At 47.5% G+C, this 16,028-nt stretch overlaps 1 protein-coding gene across 4 annotated transcripts in view; it reads right to left on the reverse strand.

Moving 5' to 3' along the window:
• The window catches only part of LARP1 (La ribonucleoprotein 1, translational regulator), a 44,761-nt gene extending 29,330 nt beyond the window's left edge, over nucleotides 1–15,431 (reverse strand). For 2 of the 4 annotated variants that reach the window (XM_073567894.1, XM_073567893.1), the window contains exon 1: nucleotides 14,990–15,431. In XM_073567894.1, coding sequence (XP_073423995.1) covers nucleotides 14,990–15,227 — 238 coding nt within the window. In that variant the 5' untranslated portion in view covers nucleotides 15,228–15,431. Of the gene's footprint in view, nucleotides 1–1,703; nucleotides 1,788–14,989 lie in introns of those variants that run through there. The other 2 variants (XM_073567896.1, XM_073567895.1) reach the window with 2 other exon arrangements.
• Nucleotides 15,432–16,028: the final 597 nt, after the last annotated feature.

A 16,028-nucleotide genomic window follows, 5' to 3' on the forward strand; every position in this document is an offset into this window, starting at 1 on the left:
CACAGAGATCTATACTTGTTCACTCAGCGAGCATAGGCTGCCATAGTTCTTGGTAGCGCCAGTTCTGTTAACACAGGACCATGCACCACCAAGAATCAATGAATGTGAAACGCTTTTTTTTCCCGGTGGAATACAACCTTGGTGCCACCATTGATCTAGTCCTGGGCCCCATAAACTTTAGATAGTTGGCTGCTCAACTACCGTTCAGTCGACAGCCATATCGCAAGACTCCTCCGTACAGAGGAGCGCTCCGGTGGTGTCTATGAGAGAGCCGGTTGCAGCTTAGCTGGTGAAGAGCAAAAGAATCGTTGGTCCAAAAACAGACCTGGTGGATTCATTCTGTCCCGGAAAGCCTATCGGGGAAAGTAAGAAGGACCCCATACATAGACTGTCAGCTTAATTGGTCAATATCAGCAGGTTTGGATAATATTCATAGAAGGAGCATGGGGATTTTAAGCTTTTACTTACAGCGGCACTGCCACTCACCCAACTGCACAGCGGACCCCAACTATGGAAAGGGGGAAGAAAACGCTATGGCTCCCTACTGTGCAGCAAAGACCATTGAAGAGGGCACAAAGCTGTGGGGTCCCCTTCATGCTCAGGATAGCAATTGGGATTTGATGAATGCCGTCACTTTACAAAAGTTTGTTCAGACAAACGCCAATTGATCCGTCACCACAGAGAGCACATGTCCGATGGCCAGCGCGCCAGTGCAAATGGCTGATCTTCCAAGAGGACCAATGGCCTTGCATGGTGAAAAGAAAATTTAAAAAAATATCTCACCATACACTACTTTTGTCCATTTTACAGGCCAGAAAAATGCATGTAACGAAAGATCGCGATTGAAACGAGCACACGGAGGAGCCAGTCAGGTCCACAACTTGCGGTAACGCCTGGTCCAATTTTCAACAAAAAAAGGCCTAAAATGGATATACCCCCTCAACACATGGAAGGCCGTCATGGGTAATCCCATAAAAACCCACTGATTGCATAAAGAAGACGGGAAAAGAAAAAAAAAAAAAAAAAAAAAAAAAAAAGGTATAAAGCCCACTGGACTATCTGCAGTGAAAATTACAGAACTCCAGGGAATGAGCGCAATGGAAACTACGCACTTCTATTATATCTTCCGTGATCTTCAAGTCCTTCAGATACAAGCAGCACAATGCCAGCCTTGAGTAACGCACTAAAGGGTTACCAACAGTCACGAGGCAGAAAAGCAAACATTAAAGTGTACAAATAAAAAGGCACAAGAACTGCGACATTCTCGAGTCACACCATAACAAAGCATGGGCACAATATGGTTCCAGAAGAGCCACCAAAACCCATATGTCTACATGAGAAAACTATTAAATTGATGTTCCATCAGAAACAAGTATGGAGAAGGACATAGAGGACCCCCCGGACTCTCTCAGAGAGGAACTAGTGAGGTCACTGCACCTAAACAGTGTGGCTCTGACCACCTCTCCGGGATACAAAATCTGGTATTAATTATCACATCTGTCCCGTTAAGATATTTTTTTTTTACCAACGGTACTTCAGACATGCAAACCATACTTTAGAAATAAAGCAAAAACAAGCAGATCGTCGTAACAGTATCTGATCGCGACAAACACATTCACGGTTCGGAGTTATTTTTGGACACAACAAAAAATATCTACGGCAGTTCCTCTCCTTCAGGAGATTAAAGCCCCACCTCTACGTACCCCACCCTACCATGACCGACAGCACAAGATCTTCAATGGCCCATCACCGGGATCTCCAGCTCAGCCCTTGATAGAAGAGACTGTAACCAGAAGCTGGGAAGGGATCGCTCCACCCCTCCATCACCCCCACCCATTGGTTAAGCTACAATGTACTCCGACTCCTTGGAAATAAAAAAATCTCACATATGCAGCCGAATACAGAAATGAGGCAGTATCAGTTTGCCCAATACTTGGCAGACCGTGCCACCCTTTCAGAGCTCCGACGTCTCCGCGCTAACTGTTGCATCAGTATTTCTGCACTCTGGAGCACGACTGGTTAATCCAGCCCCAGCAGCGCTCTAATTCTGCCCTACGGCTTTGGTTTTCGGTTATCGCAGATTTCACAATGCCGGTTCTAATGTTTCACCTCCCGACCTGGGAGTGTGGCACTAGCTCAACCATGAGGCTACCAAACAGATGCCAAGGGCTCCTAAGGTCTAAAACAGTGACCTGCGCCACCCTACAGCCTGAAAGTATATGACGGCACACACGGTCCCTGTGGGTCAGCATTATGGGCCCATAGGGGACACACAGTACCTAAGCGTGGAACTGATGGAATACATTTTTAAAGGTCTGTTCATACCTAGCTTTTTCCGCTGCATGAAAACTGCAGACTTGGCCATAAAAAACCCTCCAATGCTTTTTTATTTTTTTATGCACTTGACGGGTTTACTTTGCAGTTGGGAGAGAAACACTGCAGTCAAAAGCTCAGAATTGACATGCAGCATTTATTTTAATGTACCACAGCTCTAAAAACGCAAGGAAAAAAAAACCCGTACAGTGTGAATGAGATTTTAGAATCACATTCACTTTGCCGTTACTGTAAACAGCAGAATAAACGCACCCAAAAACTGTGATGTTTGAACAGGCCATAAGCCTATATTCATACAGTAAGTGCCCCGCTACATTTAGCGATGCACCAGCGATCCCGACCACGATACGACCCGGTCAGGATCGCTGGCGCATCGCTAAATGGTCGCCAAACAGGCAGATCTCACCAGCGACGCAGCAGCGGTCGTTACTTACCTGTCAGACGCGGCGATGACGTCCTCCGCCCGCGTCCACGCATCGCTCGTCGGCGCCAGCACGAAGCCGCCGATGAGAAACGGCCCAGGACGTTCTCGCGCGATCAGTGATAGCCAGCGGGGGAGCCGGTCGGAGGCAAGTATCACACATAGCGATATCGCTATGTGTAAAGCCCCCTTAAGAGTGAGGTAAAGATAAAACACCATGAGTCTCGGCTGCATTTATCTTCTTTAACAGATGACGTTATCATTTCACTCAAAAAATACAAAAAAATTACATTGAAAAATTCCAGCAAAACCTTTCACTGAAATGTCAACCACCCTTACACTGCAATGTCTGTGCATACTGTAAAGTAGAACGCGGTGGAGCAAAAACCGACAGGCAGAGAAGCAGGCACATTGATGAACAGTGCCTCCCCCCGACCCCTGCGTCAACAAGCCACGGTCCTCCATGACCCCGGAGGCCACCTCGCCTCAACGTGCGGGGCCTCCCCGACCCCGGAGGCCACCTCGCCTCAACGTGCGGGGCCTCCCCGACCCCGGAGGCCACCTCGCCTCAACGTGCGGGGCCTCCCCGACCCCGGAGGCCACCTCGCCTCAACGTGCGGGGCCTCCCCGACCCCGGAGGCCACCTCGCCTCAACGTGCGGGGCCTCCCCGACCCCGGAGGCCACCTCGCCTCAACGTGCGGGGCCTCCCCGACCCCGGAGGCCACCTCGCCTCAACGTGCGGGGCCTCCCCGACCCCGGAGGCCACCTCGCCTCAACGTGCGGGGCCTCCCTGACCTCGGGCCACCTCGCCTCAACGTGCGGGGCCTCCCTGACCTCGGGCCACCTCACCTCAACGTGCGGGGCCTCCCTGACCCCGGGCCACCTCGCCTCAACGTGCACCACTACTCTATTCATACATCCGATGTGAGCAGACCAATAGTAAATCCCTTGTTCACCATCTACCACCGGCATTTCTACTCTTGCCTCCACTTGTTGGCAGTCTCTGCCAAATCATACATATGGGACTATGCTCAGATACAGAGAGTAAGGAAAAACCGCTCCTCTGTTTACCACAAGGCTGGAAGCCATTGGGCTTGGATGCAGAGTGAAGAGGCTTTGCCAAATCACCATCATACGAGACTAAACATTTTCAGCCATGGTCTTCAATGAGAAAAGGCTAAGAAATAAAACACACCACTAGGATTCAGGCATTTTTCTCTGAGGAGGGCTGGCTGGATAAACAGGTCTCCCCCTCCTCCACACCTAGCCGAGGACAAGCAAATGCAAGCAACCCCCACCCAAGCAAATGGCCGAATCTGTACAATGAGCACATACAGATCGTAAAAGCCACCGTACACCCTGCCAACATCTATCAGCACATGAACTGGTTCATATGGCACCAACAGCAGCTATAGAGGCCGCTGGGTACACAAACAGGATTATTGTTACTACAACCCTCAGGATCCTCAACACGAGGTGTCATAGGGATCAATAAACAAAACATGGGAGTCAGAAACATTCGTTACCAAGGTGCCACACTAACCCGAAGGTTCAGTCGTTTCCACAGTCCCAGGGAGGTAGATCGAAAAGGGATAAATACTAGTGAAGTTTTTTTTGATTATCATGGTATCTTAAACCTGAGTTTAACCTTAGATTCCTGACCAACACCTAAAGTCCTTTGGATTGAAATTGCTCCTCAAGACATGGGCCAATTCTTGGCCAAATGACCATTCGTGAACATTGGTCCATGTAAAAGCTTCATCGGAATTGTGCTGTTTTTGGTGGGAAACACAGGGACTCCGTGTATGAATCTATCTTTAGGGCTAAATACACCCAGAATTCAGGCATAAAGACGGCTTGAAATATCAAATTTTTGCACAACTTAAAGTTGTGCAAAAATTCTGAAGCTTGGCGTTTTTACAGCAGTCCCGATCAGTTCCATTTATTTTAGTAAAATGGGTGGTACGTGGCCAATCACACGCACCGTACAAATTCATCAGTTTCAGACACAATGTGGTGTCGATATCTGTTGAAACTTACACCAGCCCCTTTGTGGCGGACTTCTCGTGCAGTGGCGCACCACTTGAAGCATGCGCCAAATTCATTAAAGAGGCGCACTCATCTTAATGATTTTGGAGCGACTGACTCCAGCGCTCGCGTCATTAAGACTGGAGTATAAAACTCTAGCAACGACGCTTTATCAGCTGCAGCGGTGTCATCACGTCGACAGTGCTGCTGCCAATCACTTATTGAAGAGGCTTATACCGTCTACATCGGCAGGGCCGCGAAGGTCGGCGATTAGCTGCAGCGCTGTCGACGTGATGTCACTGTTGCTGCCCGTCGACAAAGAAGCGAGCAACGGGTGAGAGGCAGCTCTGGACTTGAAGGGGGAAGTAAAAGCTCAGTTTGAGCTTTTTTTTTTTTTGCCACCATGAGCTTTTGGAGAAATAATCTTTGAAAGGAGACAAACCCTCTAAATTTCACTACGCCTTCACTTCTGTGCAGTCACTGCTGGAATCTTGCCATTCTTGCCTAGAGCAATGTATGGCAAATTATAGGTAGATCTTTCGTGATGTGCTTAAAGGGAACCTGTCACATTGAAGAAGCCGTCTGATCTCCTGTTGCAAAGAACTGTGCAGCTTAGAAGACAGGAGAGCAAAGCTCCTGTCCGAGTGTGCACGCTCACAACAGAGCATGCATGTAGCAGAAAGTCTTTGTGTTGCACCCGAACTCCACAGTCAGTAGGGAGCTGGCATTTTCGAGCATTAAATGGAATGTGGACATTGATCAACATATATACCTAGTATAGGCGACACTTCCATCCTAACCAGAAGCAGTATGGCCGCTTTCACAGCCGCCTCCCCCTGAAGAAATTTATGGCTCAGAAAAGCACTGTCACCTATAGGGAGTGTTCACACTTAGCAAATAACACTATAGATTTTCCAGCTTGCGGGTGGAATATGCGCAGCATATCAGGATTTTTTTTTTTTTTTTTTTTTTTTTTACAGGTGACAATGGCTTCTGTTTTTTTCCTCCACATATTTTTTCGAGTGACGTAGTGTTTTAACTTCACAGCGGTTTTGATACTCGCAGGTTTTTCTTAAACTGCACTGTTACTTCAGGTTTTTTTTTTTTGTCAATTTTTACAGAATTAAAGGCATAAAAAAGTATGCATTTTTCACGATCTATGCCCGAAAAATTTGCATGCACGAGTCCCCACCTCACTATATAGAAAGGTTAGAAGAAAGGAGTTTACATTCATTTCTTGCACAATTTTAATTGGACACGAAAAAAAGAAAGAAAAGCAGATCACCCCTAGCCCCAAGTATGACGGCAAAACTAACATATGCCAACAGCATCTGACTGATCTGTGCCGAGCCACGGGTATACAGCAGACGTATTTAGCTGGAATGGAAGAGATTAAGTGATTAACGAAATGCACATAATCGTGGTTCCTTCTACATGAAGCACTTGTCAGGATGGAATGCCAACACTTGGAAAAACGTATAGAACCTGCTCTTATGTAAATCAGGTTTTCTTGTTTATATACTTTTTTGTCGTCACTTATTACTAACCCTACACCAGGTTAAAATTCCCAAATCTTTCATGAGTATTTGGGTTTTTGTTTTTTTCCAATCTGCCATACCGTTCCAGGGCTATGGGCCTTTTTATTTAGAGATCATTTTTATGATATTTACCAAGGGGGCGATGCTCGTAAGCATAATAATGCAGAGCAGACTAAAGACACGCCCCCGAGGAGCCGGTGAGCCACATTCTCTTGTTAAGACCAGAAAAATTCACAAAAAAATAAGTAACAAGTCTCTTGCCAAATGAAGAGGCTGCAAAACCAAGCACAGCTCTGTACTTTCGGTAGTGACTGTGTCCATTACAGAACTTGACTACAGTTCAAGCCTATTCAAGTGAATGAGACTGCACGGCGGTAACCAAAAGTAGATAGTGGTGCCTCAATGAAGTGGACATAGCAACTCACAGACAAGCTGGGGTGTCAGACCCTTACAGATTTGATTTTGAGGTAAAGACAGGTACTCAATGTTTTAGCCACCGGCAGTAGAGCCATTCATTGAGTCAAGGAGGTAATACAATTTCTGGCATCCGATGGGTTTTACGGGAATATAGGAATGTAGTATAGTAATGGTGCATGTAGCCCTTAGGCTGCACTAACACAACCATAGGAACAATATGGTATTGAGGTCTGAGTCTACAATTTTTTTTTGGCCGGACGCTCCTTTGAGCTCTATGAGAACCGCTGACACCTGCTTATCTCCTAGTGGGACAGTTGTAAAGCCCCCATATACCTATGGTTGGCTGATCCAGACAAAATTTTATTTAACATGTATAGTGGGCTTAAAGGGGACTTGTCACTAGGTCACAAGTGCTCAGCTTTTGCCATTAGTCTATTCCTATTGCTTCACTGAATAGTCCGGATTTTATTTTTTTGAAATCCATAATACGGTCCCAGAGTTATGGGCCTTTTTATTAAGTGCAAATTCTTACTGCCTTTATGGAGAGGGCGGTGCTTGCAGAACTCTCTGGGGGCGTGTCTATACTTTGTTCTGTGCAATTACTCTGTAGGCACCGCCCCCTAGGAGCCAGCACTAAATATAAAGTGCCCATATCTCCGGAACCGTATAGCGGATTTTTGAAAAATAAAAACCGGAATACTCGTGGGATCAGCAGGAATAATACAACAGCAAAAACTGGACACTTGAACCTGGTGACGGTCGTCTTTTACATAGAGGTGGACAAAGAGACATACACCACCTATCCATTTAATCTCCACCTGGATGTTGCCTCATCAAAAAGGAATGGAGAACATATACTGTAGGTAAAGTTTTATCTTTTGTGTAGAGCCAGAGTCAAGACTTCCACTCAGAATGGAGCCGCTATGGAAATGCAAAAAAGGTGTAAAGTAAATACAATGGACTCTTTGTAACAAGCCCTTTGTAATGCAATGTTAATTACGGTATACAAAGGTATGCACACAGTTTGCGGAGGAAACACTTTCTGAAGCTTTCTTTTTTGCAGACTTTTGATTGGAGAGTATTTTCAAACCCTAAAGAGGGGGGATGAGTGGGGGTGGGGAAGGGGGGACAAAAAAATAAATAAAAATACCCTGAAGATTTAACCAAAGTAATTAAATGAAAGAGGCTTTTCAGAGATTCAGTGGACTTTTTTTTGGAGGGGGGAGGGGTTGACATACTCCATGAAACACAACAGTGCAAAGACTTGGACCCATGAGAAAATGCTAATGTTATCAGCACCTCAAAATAAAGTGCTATATACGTGCGAACACGCTCAGCTCACCTGCAGAGCAAACACATCGGTCCCCCCAGGTGCCGCTGCTTGTACAGGCCCGCCATTTCCTTTGGCAAGTGAGGAGTGTTGCCTGAGGCTTAAGGGCCCAAAGCTGACAGGGCGGCCACAGAGATAAGAGAATCGCCCTACCCAAATTATAATAAAAGTCAAGGCCCCGTAGGGAGAAAAAGTGGCTCATCTCCAGAGGGAACAAATGCGGGCACTGCCCTTAAATCCAACGCGCCAAATTGTACTCTGCATGTAATGTTCCTAAGGGCGGGGGAATCCTTACTCTAAGCTCAGACAATCCTAAAATATGGCAAAAATATTACATTACTTATTCTGTGTTACATTCCTATACGATACTCCAGAGCTGCGCTCACTGAGTACATACATTACTTACCTACTGGTTCTGCATTATACTCCACCATGGTCACAAGAATAGACAGAACAAGGCAAAGAGGAAGAGCAGCAACCTGATGGCCTGCTACTATCAAGATAAGGGTGGAGAAGACCCTGGTGGACCTATCAAGGCTTACACAAGATTGTGCTTCCTACATCAAGTCGCCTGCACTCACTTTTCTGCTGGTGGAGTCAGTGTATATACCGTACATTAAGTTACTTACTCTCTACTGATTCTGCATTAAAGCCTGTATTATACTCCAGAGCTGCACTCACTATTCTGCTGGTGCAGTCACTGTGTACATTCATTACATTACTGATCCTGAGTTACATCCTGTATTATACCCCAGAGCTGCGCTCAGTATTCTGCTGGTGCAGTCACTGTGTACATACATTACTGATCCTGAGTTACATCCTGTATTATGCTCCAGAGCTGCACTCACTATTCTGCTGGTGCCGTCACTGTGTACATACATTACATTACTGATCCTGAGTTACATCCTGTATTATACCCCAGAGCTGCGCTCACTATTCTGCTGGTGCAGTCACTGTGTACATACATTACATTACTGATCCTGAGTTACATCCTGTATTATGCTCCAGAGCTGCACTCACTATTCTGCTGGTGCAGTCACTGTGTACATACATTACTGATCCTGTACTGATCCTGAGTTACATCCTGTATTATACTCCAGAGCTGCACACACTATTCTGCTGGTGCAGTCACTGTATACATACATTACTGATCCAGACTTACATCCTGTATTATACTCCAGAGCTGCATTCACTATTCTGCTGGAGTCACTGTATATACATTACTAATACCGAGTTACATTCTGCATTATACTCCAGAGCTGTACTCACTATTTTGCTGGTGCAGTCACTGTGTACATACATTACTGATCCTGAGTTACATCCTGTATTATGCTCCAGAGCTGCACTCACTATTCTGCTGGTGCAGTGACTGTATACATACATTACTGATCCTGACTTACATCCTGTATTATACTCCAGAGCTGCACTCACTATTATGCTGGTGCAGTCACTGTATACATACATTACTGATCCAGACTTACATCCTGTATTATACTCCAGAGCTGCATTCACTATTCTTCTGGAGTCACTGTACATACATTACTAATACCGAGTTACATTCTGCATTATACTCCAGAGCTGCACTCACTATTCTGCTGGTGCAGTCACTGTGTACATACATTACTGATCCTGAGTTACATCCTGTATTATACTCCAGAGCTGCACTCACTATTCTGCTGGTGCAGTCACTGTGTACATACATTACTGATCCTGAGTTACATCCTGTATTATGCTCCAGAGCTGCACTCACTATTCTGCTGGTGCAGTCACTGTGTACATACATTACATTACTGATCCTGAGTTACATCCTGTATTATACTCCAGAGCTGCACTCACTATTCTGCTGGTGCAGTCACTGTGTACATACATTACTGATCCTGAGTTACATCCTGTATTATGCTCCAGAGCTGCACTCACTATTCTGCTGGTGCAGTCACTGTGTACATACATTACATTACTGATCCTGAGTTACATCCTGTATTATACTCCAGAGCTGCACTCACTATTCTGCTGGTGCAGTCACTGTGTACATACATTACTGATCCTGAGTTACATCCTGTATTATACTCCAGAGCTGCACTCACTATTCTGCTGGTGCAGTCACTGTATACATACATTACATTACTGATCCTGAGTTACATCCTGTATTATACTCCAGAGCTGCACTCACTATTCTGCTGGTGCAGTCACTGTGTACATACATTACATTACTGATCCTGTACTGATCCTGAGTTACATCCTGTATTATACTCCAGAGCTGCACTCACTATTCTGCTGGTGCAGTCACTGTATACATACATTACTGATCCAGACTTACATCCTGTATTATACTCCAGAGCTGCATTCACTATTCTTCTGGAGTCACTGTACATACATTACTAATACCGAGTTACATTCTGCATTATACTCCAGAGCTGCACTCACTATTCTGCTGGTGCAGTCACTGTGTACATACATTACATTACTGATCCTGAGTTACATCCTGTATTATACTCCAGAGCTGCACTCACTATTCTGCTGGTGCAGTCACTGTGTACATACATTACTGATCCTGAGTTACATCCTGTATTATACTCCAGAGCTGCACTCACTATTCTGCTGGTGCAGTCACTGTATACATACATTACATTACTGATCCTGAGTTACATCCTGTATTATATTCCAGAGCTGCACTCGCTATTCTGCCAATGAAGTCACATATAAATTCAGTAACAGTCCTGACTTACTGCTTGTCTTATAGCTGCATTTACAATTCAGCAAGAAATCTGGTAGGCGCCTCTCTGCTGACCGATGGCTGACTTGCATTCTGAGATGTTGCATTCACAGACACTGGACAGTAAATGTTACATTGTAAAAAATATGAACTTCCGTAATGTGGGAACCCAGCGCTTGCAAATGTATTTTATGTTTCCAGCCATGATAAGCAGAATTGTGAATACGGCTCTGGCTTATAAAATCTAGAAGACGATGTTTTTACACAGGCGGCCATAATACAGTCATATTCTATAGTCAAACGACACAGACTATTTCAGCAACCGAGACACTCAAATCTTTCTGCCCCGGTCAAACATATCGGTACAAAAGTTGGTGAAAAGGCAGTTTTACCACGTTTTCTTTTTTTTTTGCCACATTTTAAAAAAAGGCATTGGGAATGCACCGCGTGAACGCTGTCTACGATCTTGTTCACACTGCAGTTTTTCCACACTAGATGTTTTATTAACAAGTTTTCTAAAATGTCACTCCTTTTTTTTTTTTTTACACTTGTATTTTCATCAGCGTTTTAGTGAAGACTTTTCCCAATGAGATTGTAATAGCTCAATGCCAAAAAACATGCCGGACATCGTTTTCCAGCCACAACCTTGATTTTCACGCAAACGGTTATCCTCTTTATGACTACCCTTAAAGGGGTTGTCCACTACTCGAAACAACCCCCTTCTCAATCCATATGCTTCCGCCTTGTAAACTAACACCCACCTCCGATGCAGTTCCAGCAGTGTCTGCATTTGCTATCCTAGGGGATTGAGTGACATAATGCCATGTGATCCCTGCAGCCAATCAGAACCAAATCACACACATATGAAGGAAGTGAGCGTTGCTGCTGGAAAGTGAAGCCAGCACTGACGGGCCTCAGGGATTGTGTGACAATGTCACGTGATCCCTGCAGCCAATCAGCACTGCCTTCACCCTTCACATCCATCTGAAGGAAGTGAGCGCTGCTGTTGGGAGAGGGAACCCTGATGGGCCTCAGGGATTGTGTGACATGTCATGCGATTTCTGCAGCCAATCAGCACTGACTTTACCCTTCAAATCCATCTGAAGGAAGTGAGCACTGCTGTTGGAGTGGGTCTCAGGGATTGTGTGACATAATGTCATGCGATCCCTGCAGCCAATCAGCACTGACTTCACCCTTCACATCCATCTGAAGAAGTGAGCGCTGCTGTAGGGAGAGGGAGGTCAGCGCTGATGAGCCTCAGGGATTGTGTGACAATGTCATGTGATCCCTGCAGCTAATCAGCACCTTCACCCTTCACATCTATCTGAAGGAAGTGAGCACTGCTGTTGGAGGGAAGCCTGCGCTGATGGGCCTCAGGGATTGTGTGACATAACACCACGCAATCCCCAGGATCCCGACACCGCTCGAAAAAAATTCGGACCCCTAGAGGTCAGTAGAGCTGCTATTTTTCAAGGCGAAAACAGACAGAGAAAGAGGTTGTCTGAGTAGTGGACGACCCCTTAAATTTCACCTGTCACAGTGCCTGTTTTCCTAGAAATAGCAGCATTTTTCAGTTTTGGTGGGCGGCCATGTTGGCAAGAAAAAAAAAAAGGAAGGGCAGCCATCCAGTAGAAACTGAAAGTCACTATGTTTCACTTGTCAAAAACTCAATTTTTGTCATCACATTCCTTCAATAGCAAAGTGATAACTTATCAAGAGCTGAAACTCAAAAGTGACAACCAAAATGGCCACCAAAACCAAACAGAAAATCGCTTTTATCTAAGTAAAACCCTGGTTCCAAAAATGTCAAATTTACATATTATTTGACTAGGACCTGTCATCAGTGTCTGACTCGCTGGGATCCTGCAGACCAGACACTTAGTGGCCCCAAGTGACGCCGATCACCACATCCAGCCACTGACGGCGCCACTGGGGGCCCACCAGAGTTATTATAGGGTCTGCCCAGGTACCAGATTTTTTTTTCCCCATTCAAAAACTGTCACAAGACTTTTCCCCCCTCTAAAAAAAACAGACCCCATCATTGAAGCCCTCTACATAACGGATATAGCGGATCCTAAAAATGGAACAGATGATACCCAAGGCCCTATTCACACTGCTTTCTGCAGTGCATTCAGGCGATTCCGTCTAATCTTTCTTAGGCCCTGTTCACACTGTGTTTTTTCAGTGTGTTCCCGAGCCCTCGACTTGGCCATAGACTACAGTGACTGCAGTTCCATTAAACTCCATTTCCTTTTTTTTTTCTGAACATGCCCATTTGTACAAATGGGCACAGAAAGGCAGTCCTCGTCTGGGTTTGTCAGCATCTGATTTATAGCCCCCCACACACCAGGTGTTGACAGACCCCAGACGAGGTCTGCCTTTCTGTGCCCATCTGAACAAATGGGCATGTTCAGAAAAAAAACAAATGGAGTTCAATGAAACTGCAGTCACTGTGGTCTACGGGCAAGTCGAGGGATCGGAAACACACACAAAAAAAAAAAAAAAGAATCTGCCTTCAGAGGCAGTGGCTGCTCTCACGGCGGAGTTGTGTGTGATTATACCCGACATCTCCAGGTTTCCCCTCAATATGTTAGTTATAAGTCATTCATTTAAAGGGAACCAGACAGGTCCCACATGATCTCATGTTATCCCGCTCACAGGGGCTTGCTACCATGATGACTGGGAGGACAAGTTTGGGGAAACCACCTACACCCCATCGATTGGTCTGAAACTTAACTGCATATTGAAAAGGGTACTTAAAAATAGTAGCTAGGCTTGGTATTTATATACACATGCTGGTGGTTTGGACAGCATGGGGGGGGGACCTGTCAGGGTCCCTTTAAAACAGTCTCTGGAGGCAGATTCTCCATAAGATCTACGTCCGGCCCAGAGATCCCAACAGCTCATTTGCATGTAAGACAGACGTGGATTTCTCCAGGAATAAAACATCAGATCGCAGCTATCAAGGTATCATTTCTCTCAGCTTCCTATGACCTGCACGACCCTATAGACGGCTCAGGAGGGTTGATCCTACTGACAGATCACTTTAAAAGGGGTTAACGATGACTGTCTATCCTTAGGGAAGAATCAGGCAGCAGTATAAGCCAGACGGGCGGCTCTCCCGCCTCGAGCACAACAGCAAGTATTTCTATGCAGCTGTCGGGAGAGCCGCCGGTCAGTCGAGGCATTGTGACCCCCGTCTGGGTTATAAGGCCGACTCTTCCCGGAGGATAGGTCATCAATGTCTCATCGGTGGTGGTCCCGGTAGCAGCCACCGTGATCGGGTACTGCACATACCCCCCCATTGAGTCCACAGAGGCGCTGTGCAGTTCCATCCCCCGCAAATAGACCATCAATGTTAAAAGCCCTGGACAACCCCTTTAATACATAAGTCGCCCCCTTCAGCTCCAAATAAACAGAAATAATGGGGTGTGTGACCCGCGGCGTGCCTACGGTGCAACGTCTGTCCAGGAGGCCCCCCACTAATTGCCACTTATAGCCTGGGCTATTTATACCAGCACACAGCAGCAGAGGGAGTCTCGCCAAGGCGCAGCCAGCCCACCATGATCCCCCCAAAATAGGAGAGGCTCCCTAGCAGGCAGATCACAGCCCCTTCCCCTGTGCCCACATGGCCAGGAGGAGGGAGCGCGGCCCCGGGAGCATGCGGGCAGTGTGCGCCTGTGACCGTGCACACGGTGCGGGCAGGCGCTCAGGCCTAGGGAGAGAGACCCACGTTGCCTGCCTGCAGTGGAATGCTGGGTAGCCGCGGTGGGCGGGGCCTGTGGAACGTTGGACAGTGAACGCTCTAAAATGGAACGTTGGACTCTGATCGCTCTGAATGGGGGGGAAGGATCCGCCGACACCGGACGATCGGCTGCACGGGCGATCACGTCACATCACCATGGGGGGGGGACCCCACCGAATGTGTGGGCGCTGGTCCGGAGCCAGCGATCCTCCACCCAGGCCAGACTGCAGTGTCATCAAAGGGTGTAATGGACACCCCACCTCCTCCCCCAACCCGAGTCACCGCCCCCCGTATCTCCCGTGTCACAAGCCGACTAGTAACCCCCCCAGTGAGCAGGTGACCTTATAAGCCCCCCAATAATCAATACAAAAAGTGATCAGGCCCCCTAAAATACTGACTGATCGTGAGCAGCCCATGGTGGGACACTCCCAGCTGCCCCCCGCCGCACGGATCCGCACCCACCTGCGGAGAGCTGGCCGTTCACCGAGCCCCCGGGGCCCCCGCTGCCTTTGATCCAGGGGTTCACCTTGGGCGGAGGAGCCTCCACAAACTCCTTGCGCCCCGGTCCATCCTCGCCGTCCTGCTCCGGTCTGGCCCCCTCCGATCGCCTCTCCTCCGCCTCGGTGTCCGGTGGCGGCGGCTGCTGCGGCGGCTGCAGGGGCGGCGGTGGCATGAGTGGAGCTTCTACCTGAGTCGCCATGTCCCTTGCCCCCTACCACCACCACCCGGGCGGACCAGCCGTGGGTGATCGCTCTGCACCGGTACACGTGAGGAGGCGCGGAGGAGGCGGCCGCACACCGGAGCCTGATCACCGGGCGGAATCCCGAGGTTACCGCTGCAATATGGAAGCCAAGGAAGACCACGCGATGGGCTGTGCGGGGACGCGCTCAGAGACACGCCGACGTGCGCGCCCCCGACGCTCCTGGGATGGGGGGAGGAGGAGAGTAGGGGGCGGGGATCTGGGCTGAGGGTCAGCTGGAGCCCCATTCATGCTGCGCACGCTCCTTCCTCTCCCTGCCCTGCTGAGACTTGTAGTTCTACTAAAAGCTGCGGCCATCAACCTGTGCTGTTGTGAAACTACAACTCCCAGCATGACTTGTCAGCAAAACCTGAACACTCAGGTGTGAACTATTCCCAAGCGTCAAATATATGGATATCCGATTTTTTTTTTACGTGTTCCAATCAGAGTGGTCCGACAGTCATCCGATTATGTCGTGTAAGGGGGAAAACAACCAAACTCCACCGTTTCCATCCGGACGGTGCGGGATGTCATCTGATCCGCGGCCGAGTGCGATCCGACCCTCGGATCAAAAACGGACACGTCTCTAAAGCGTCGGGGTCCCGTGTCTGTCAATGGGATCGGCTCTTGAATCTTTCTAAATCCTATAATGACATACGTGTTGACCCTGCACCCATTATGGGATAATGTCCCCCATCCTAAGCCCACCCCAATATATATGTCCCCCATCCTAAGCCCAGCCCAGTATATATGTCCCCCATC

Source organism: Dendrobates tinctorius, unplaced genomic scaffold (assembly GCF_039654945.1).
Source record: "Dendrobates tinctorius isolate UK_male_01 unplaced genomic scaffold, ASM3965494v1 ptg000020l, whole genome shotgun sequence".
In the NCBI taxonomy this organism is placed as follows: domain Eukaryota; kingdom Metazoa; phylum Chordata; class Amphibia; order Anura; family Dendrobatidae; genus Dendrobates; species Dendrobates tinctorius.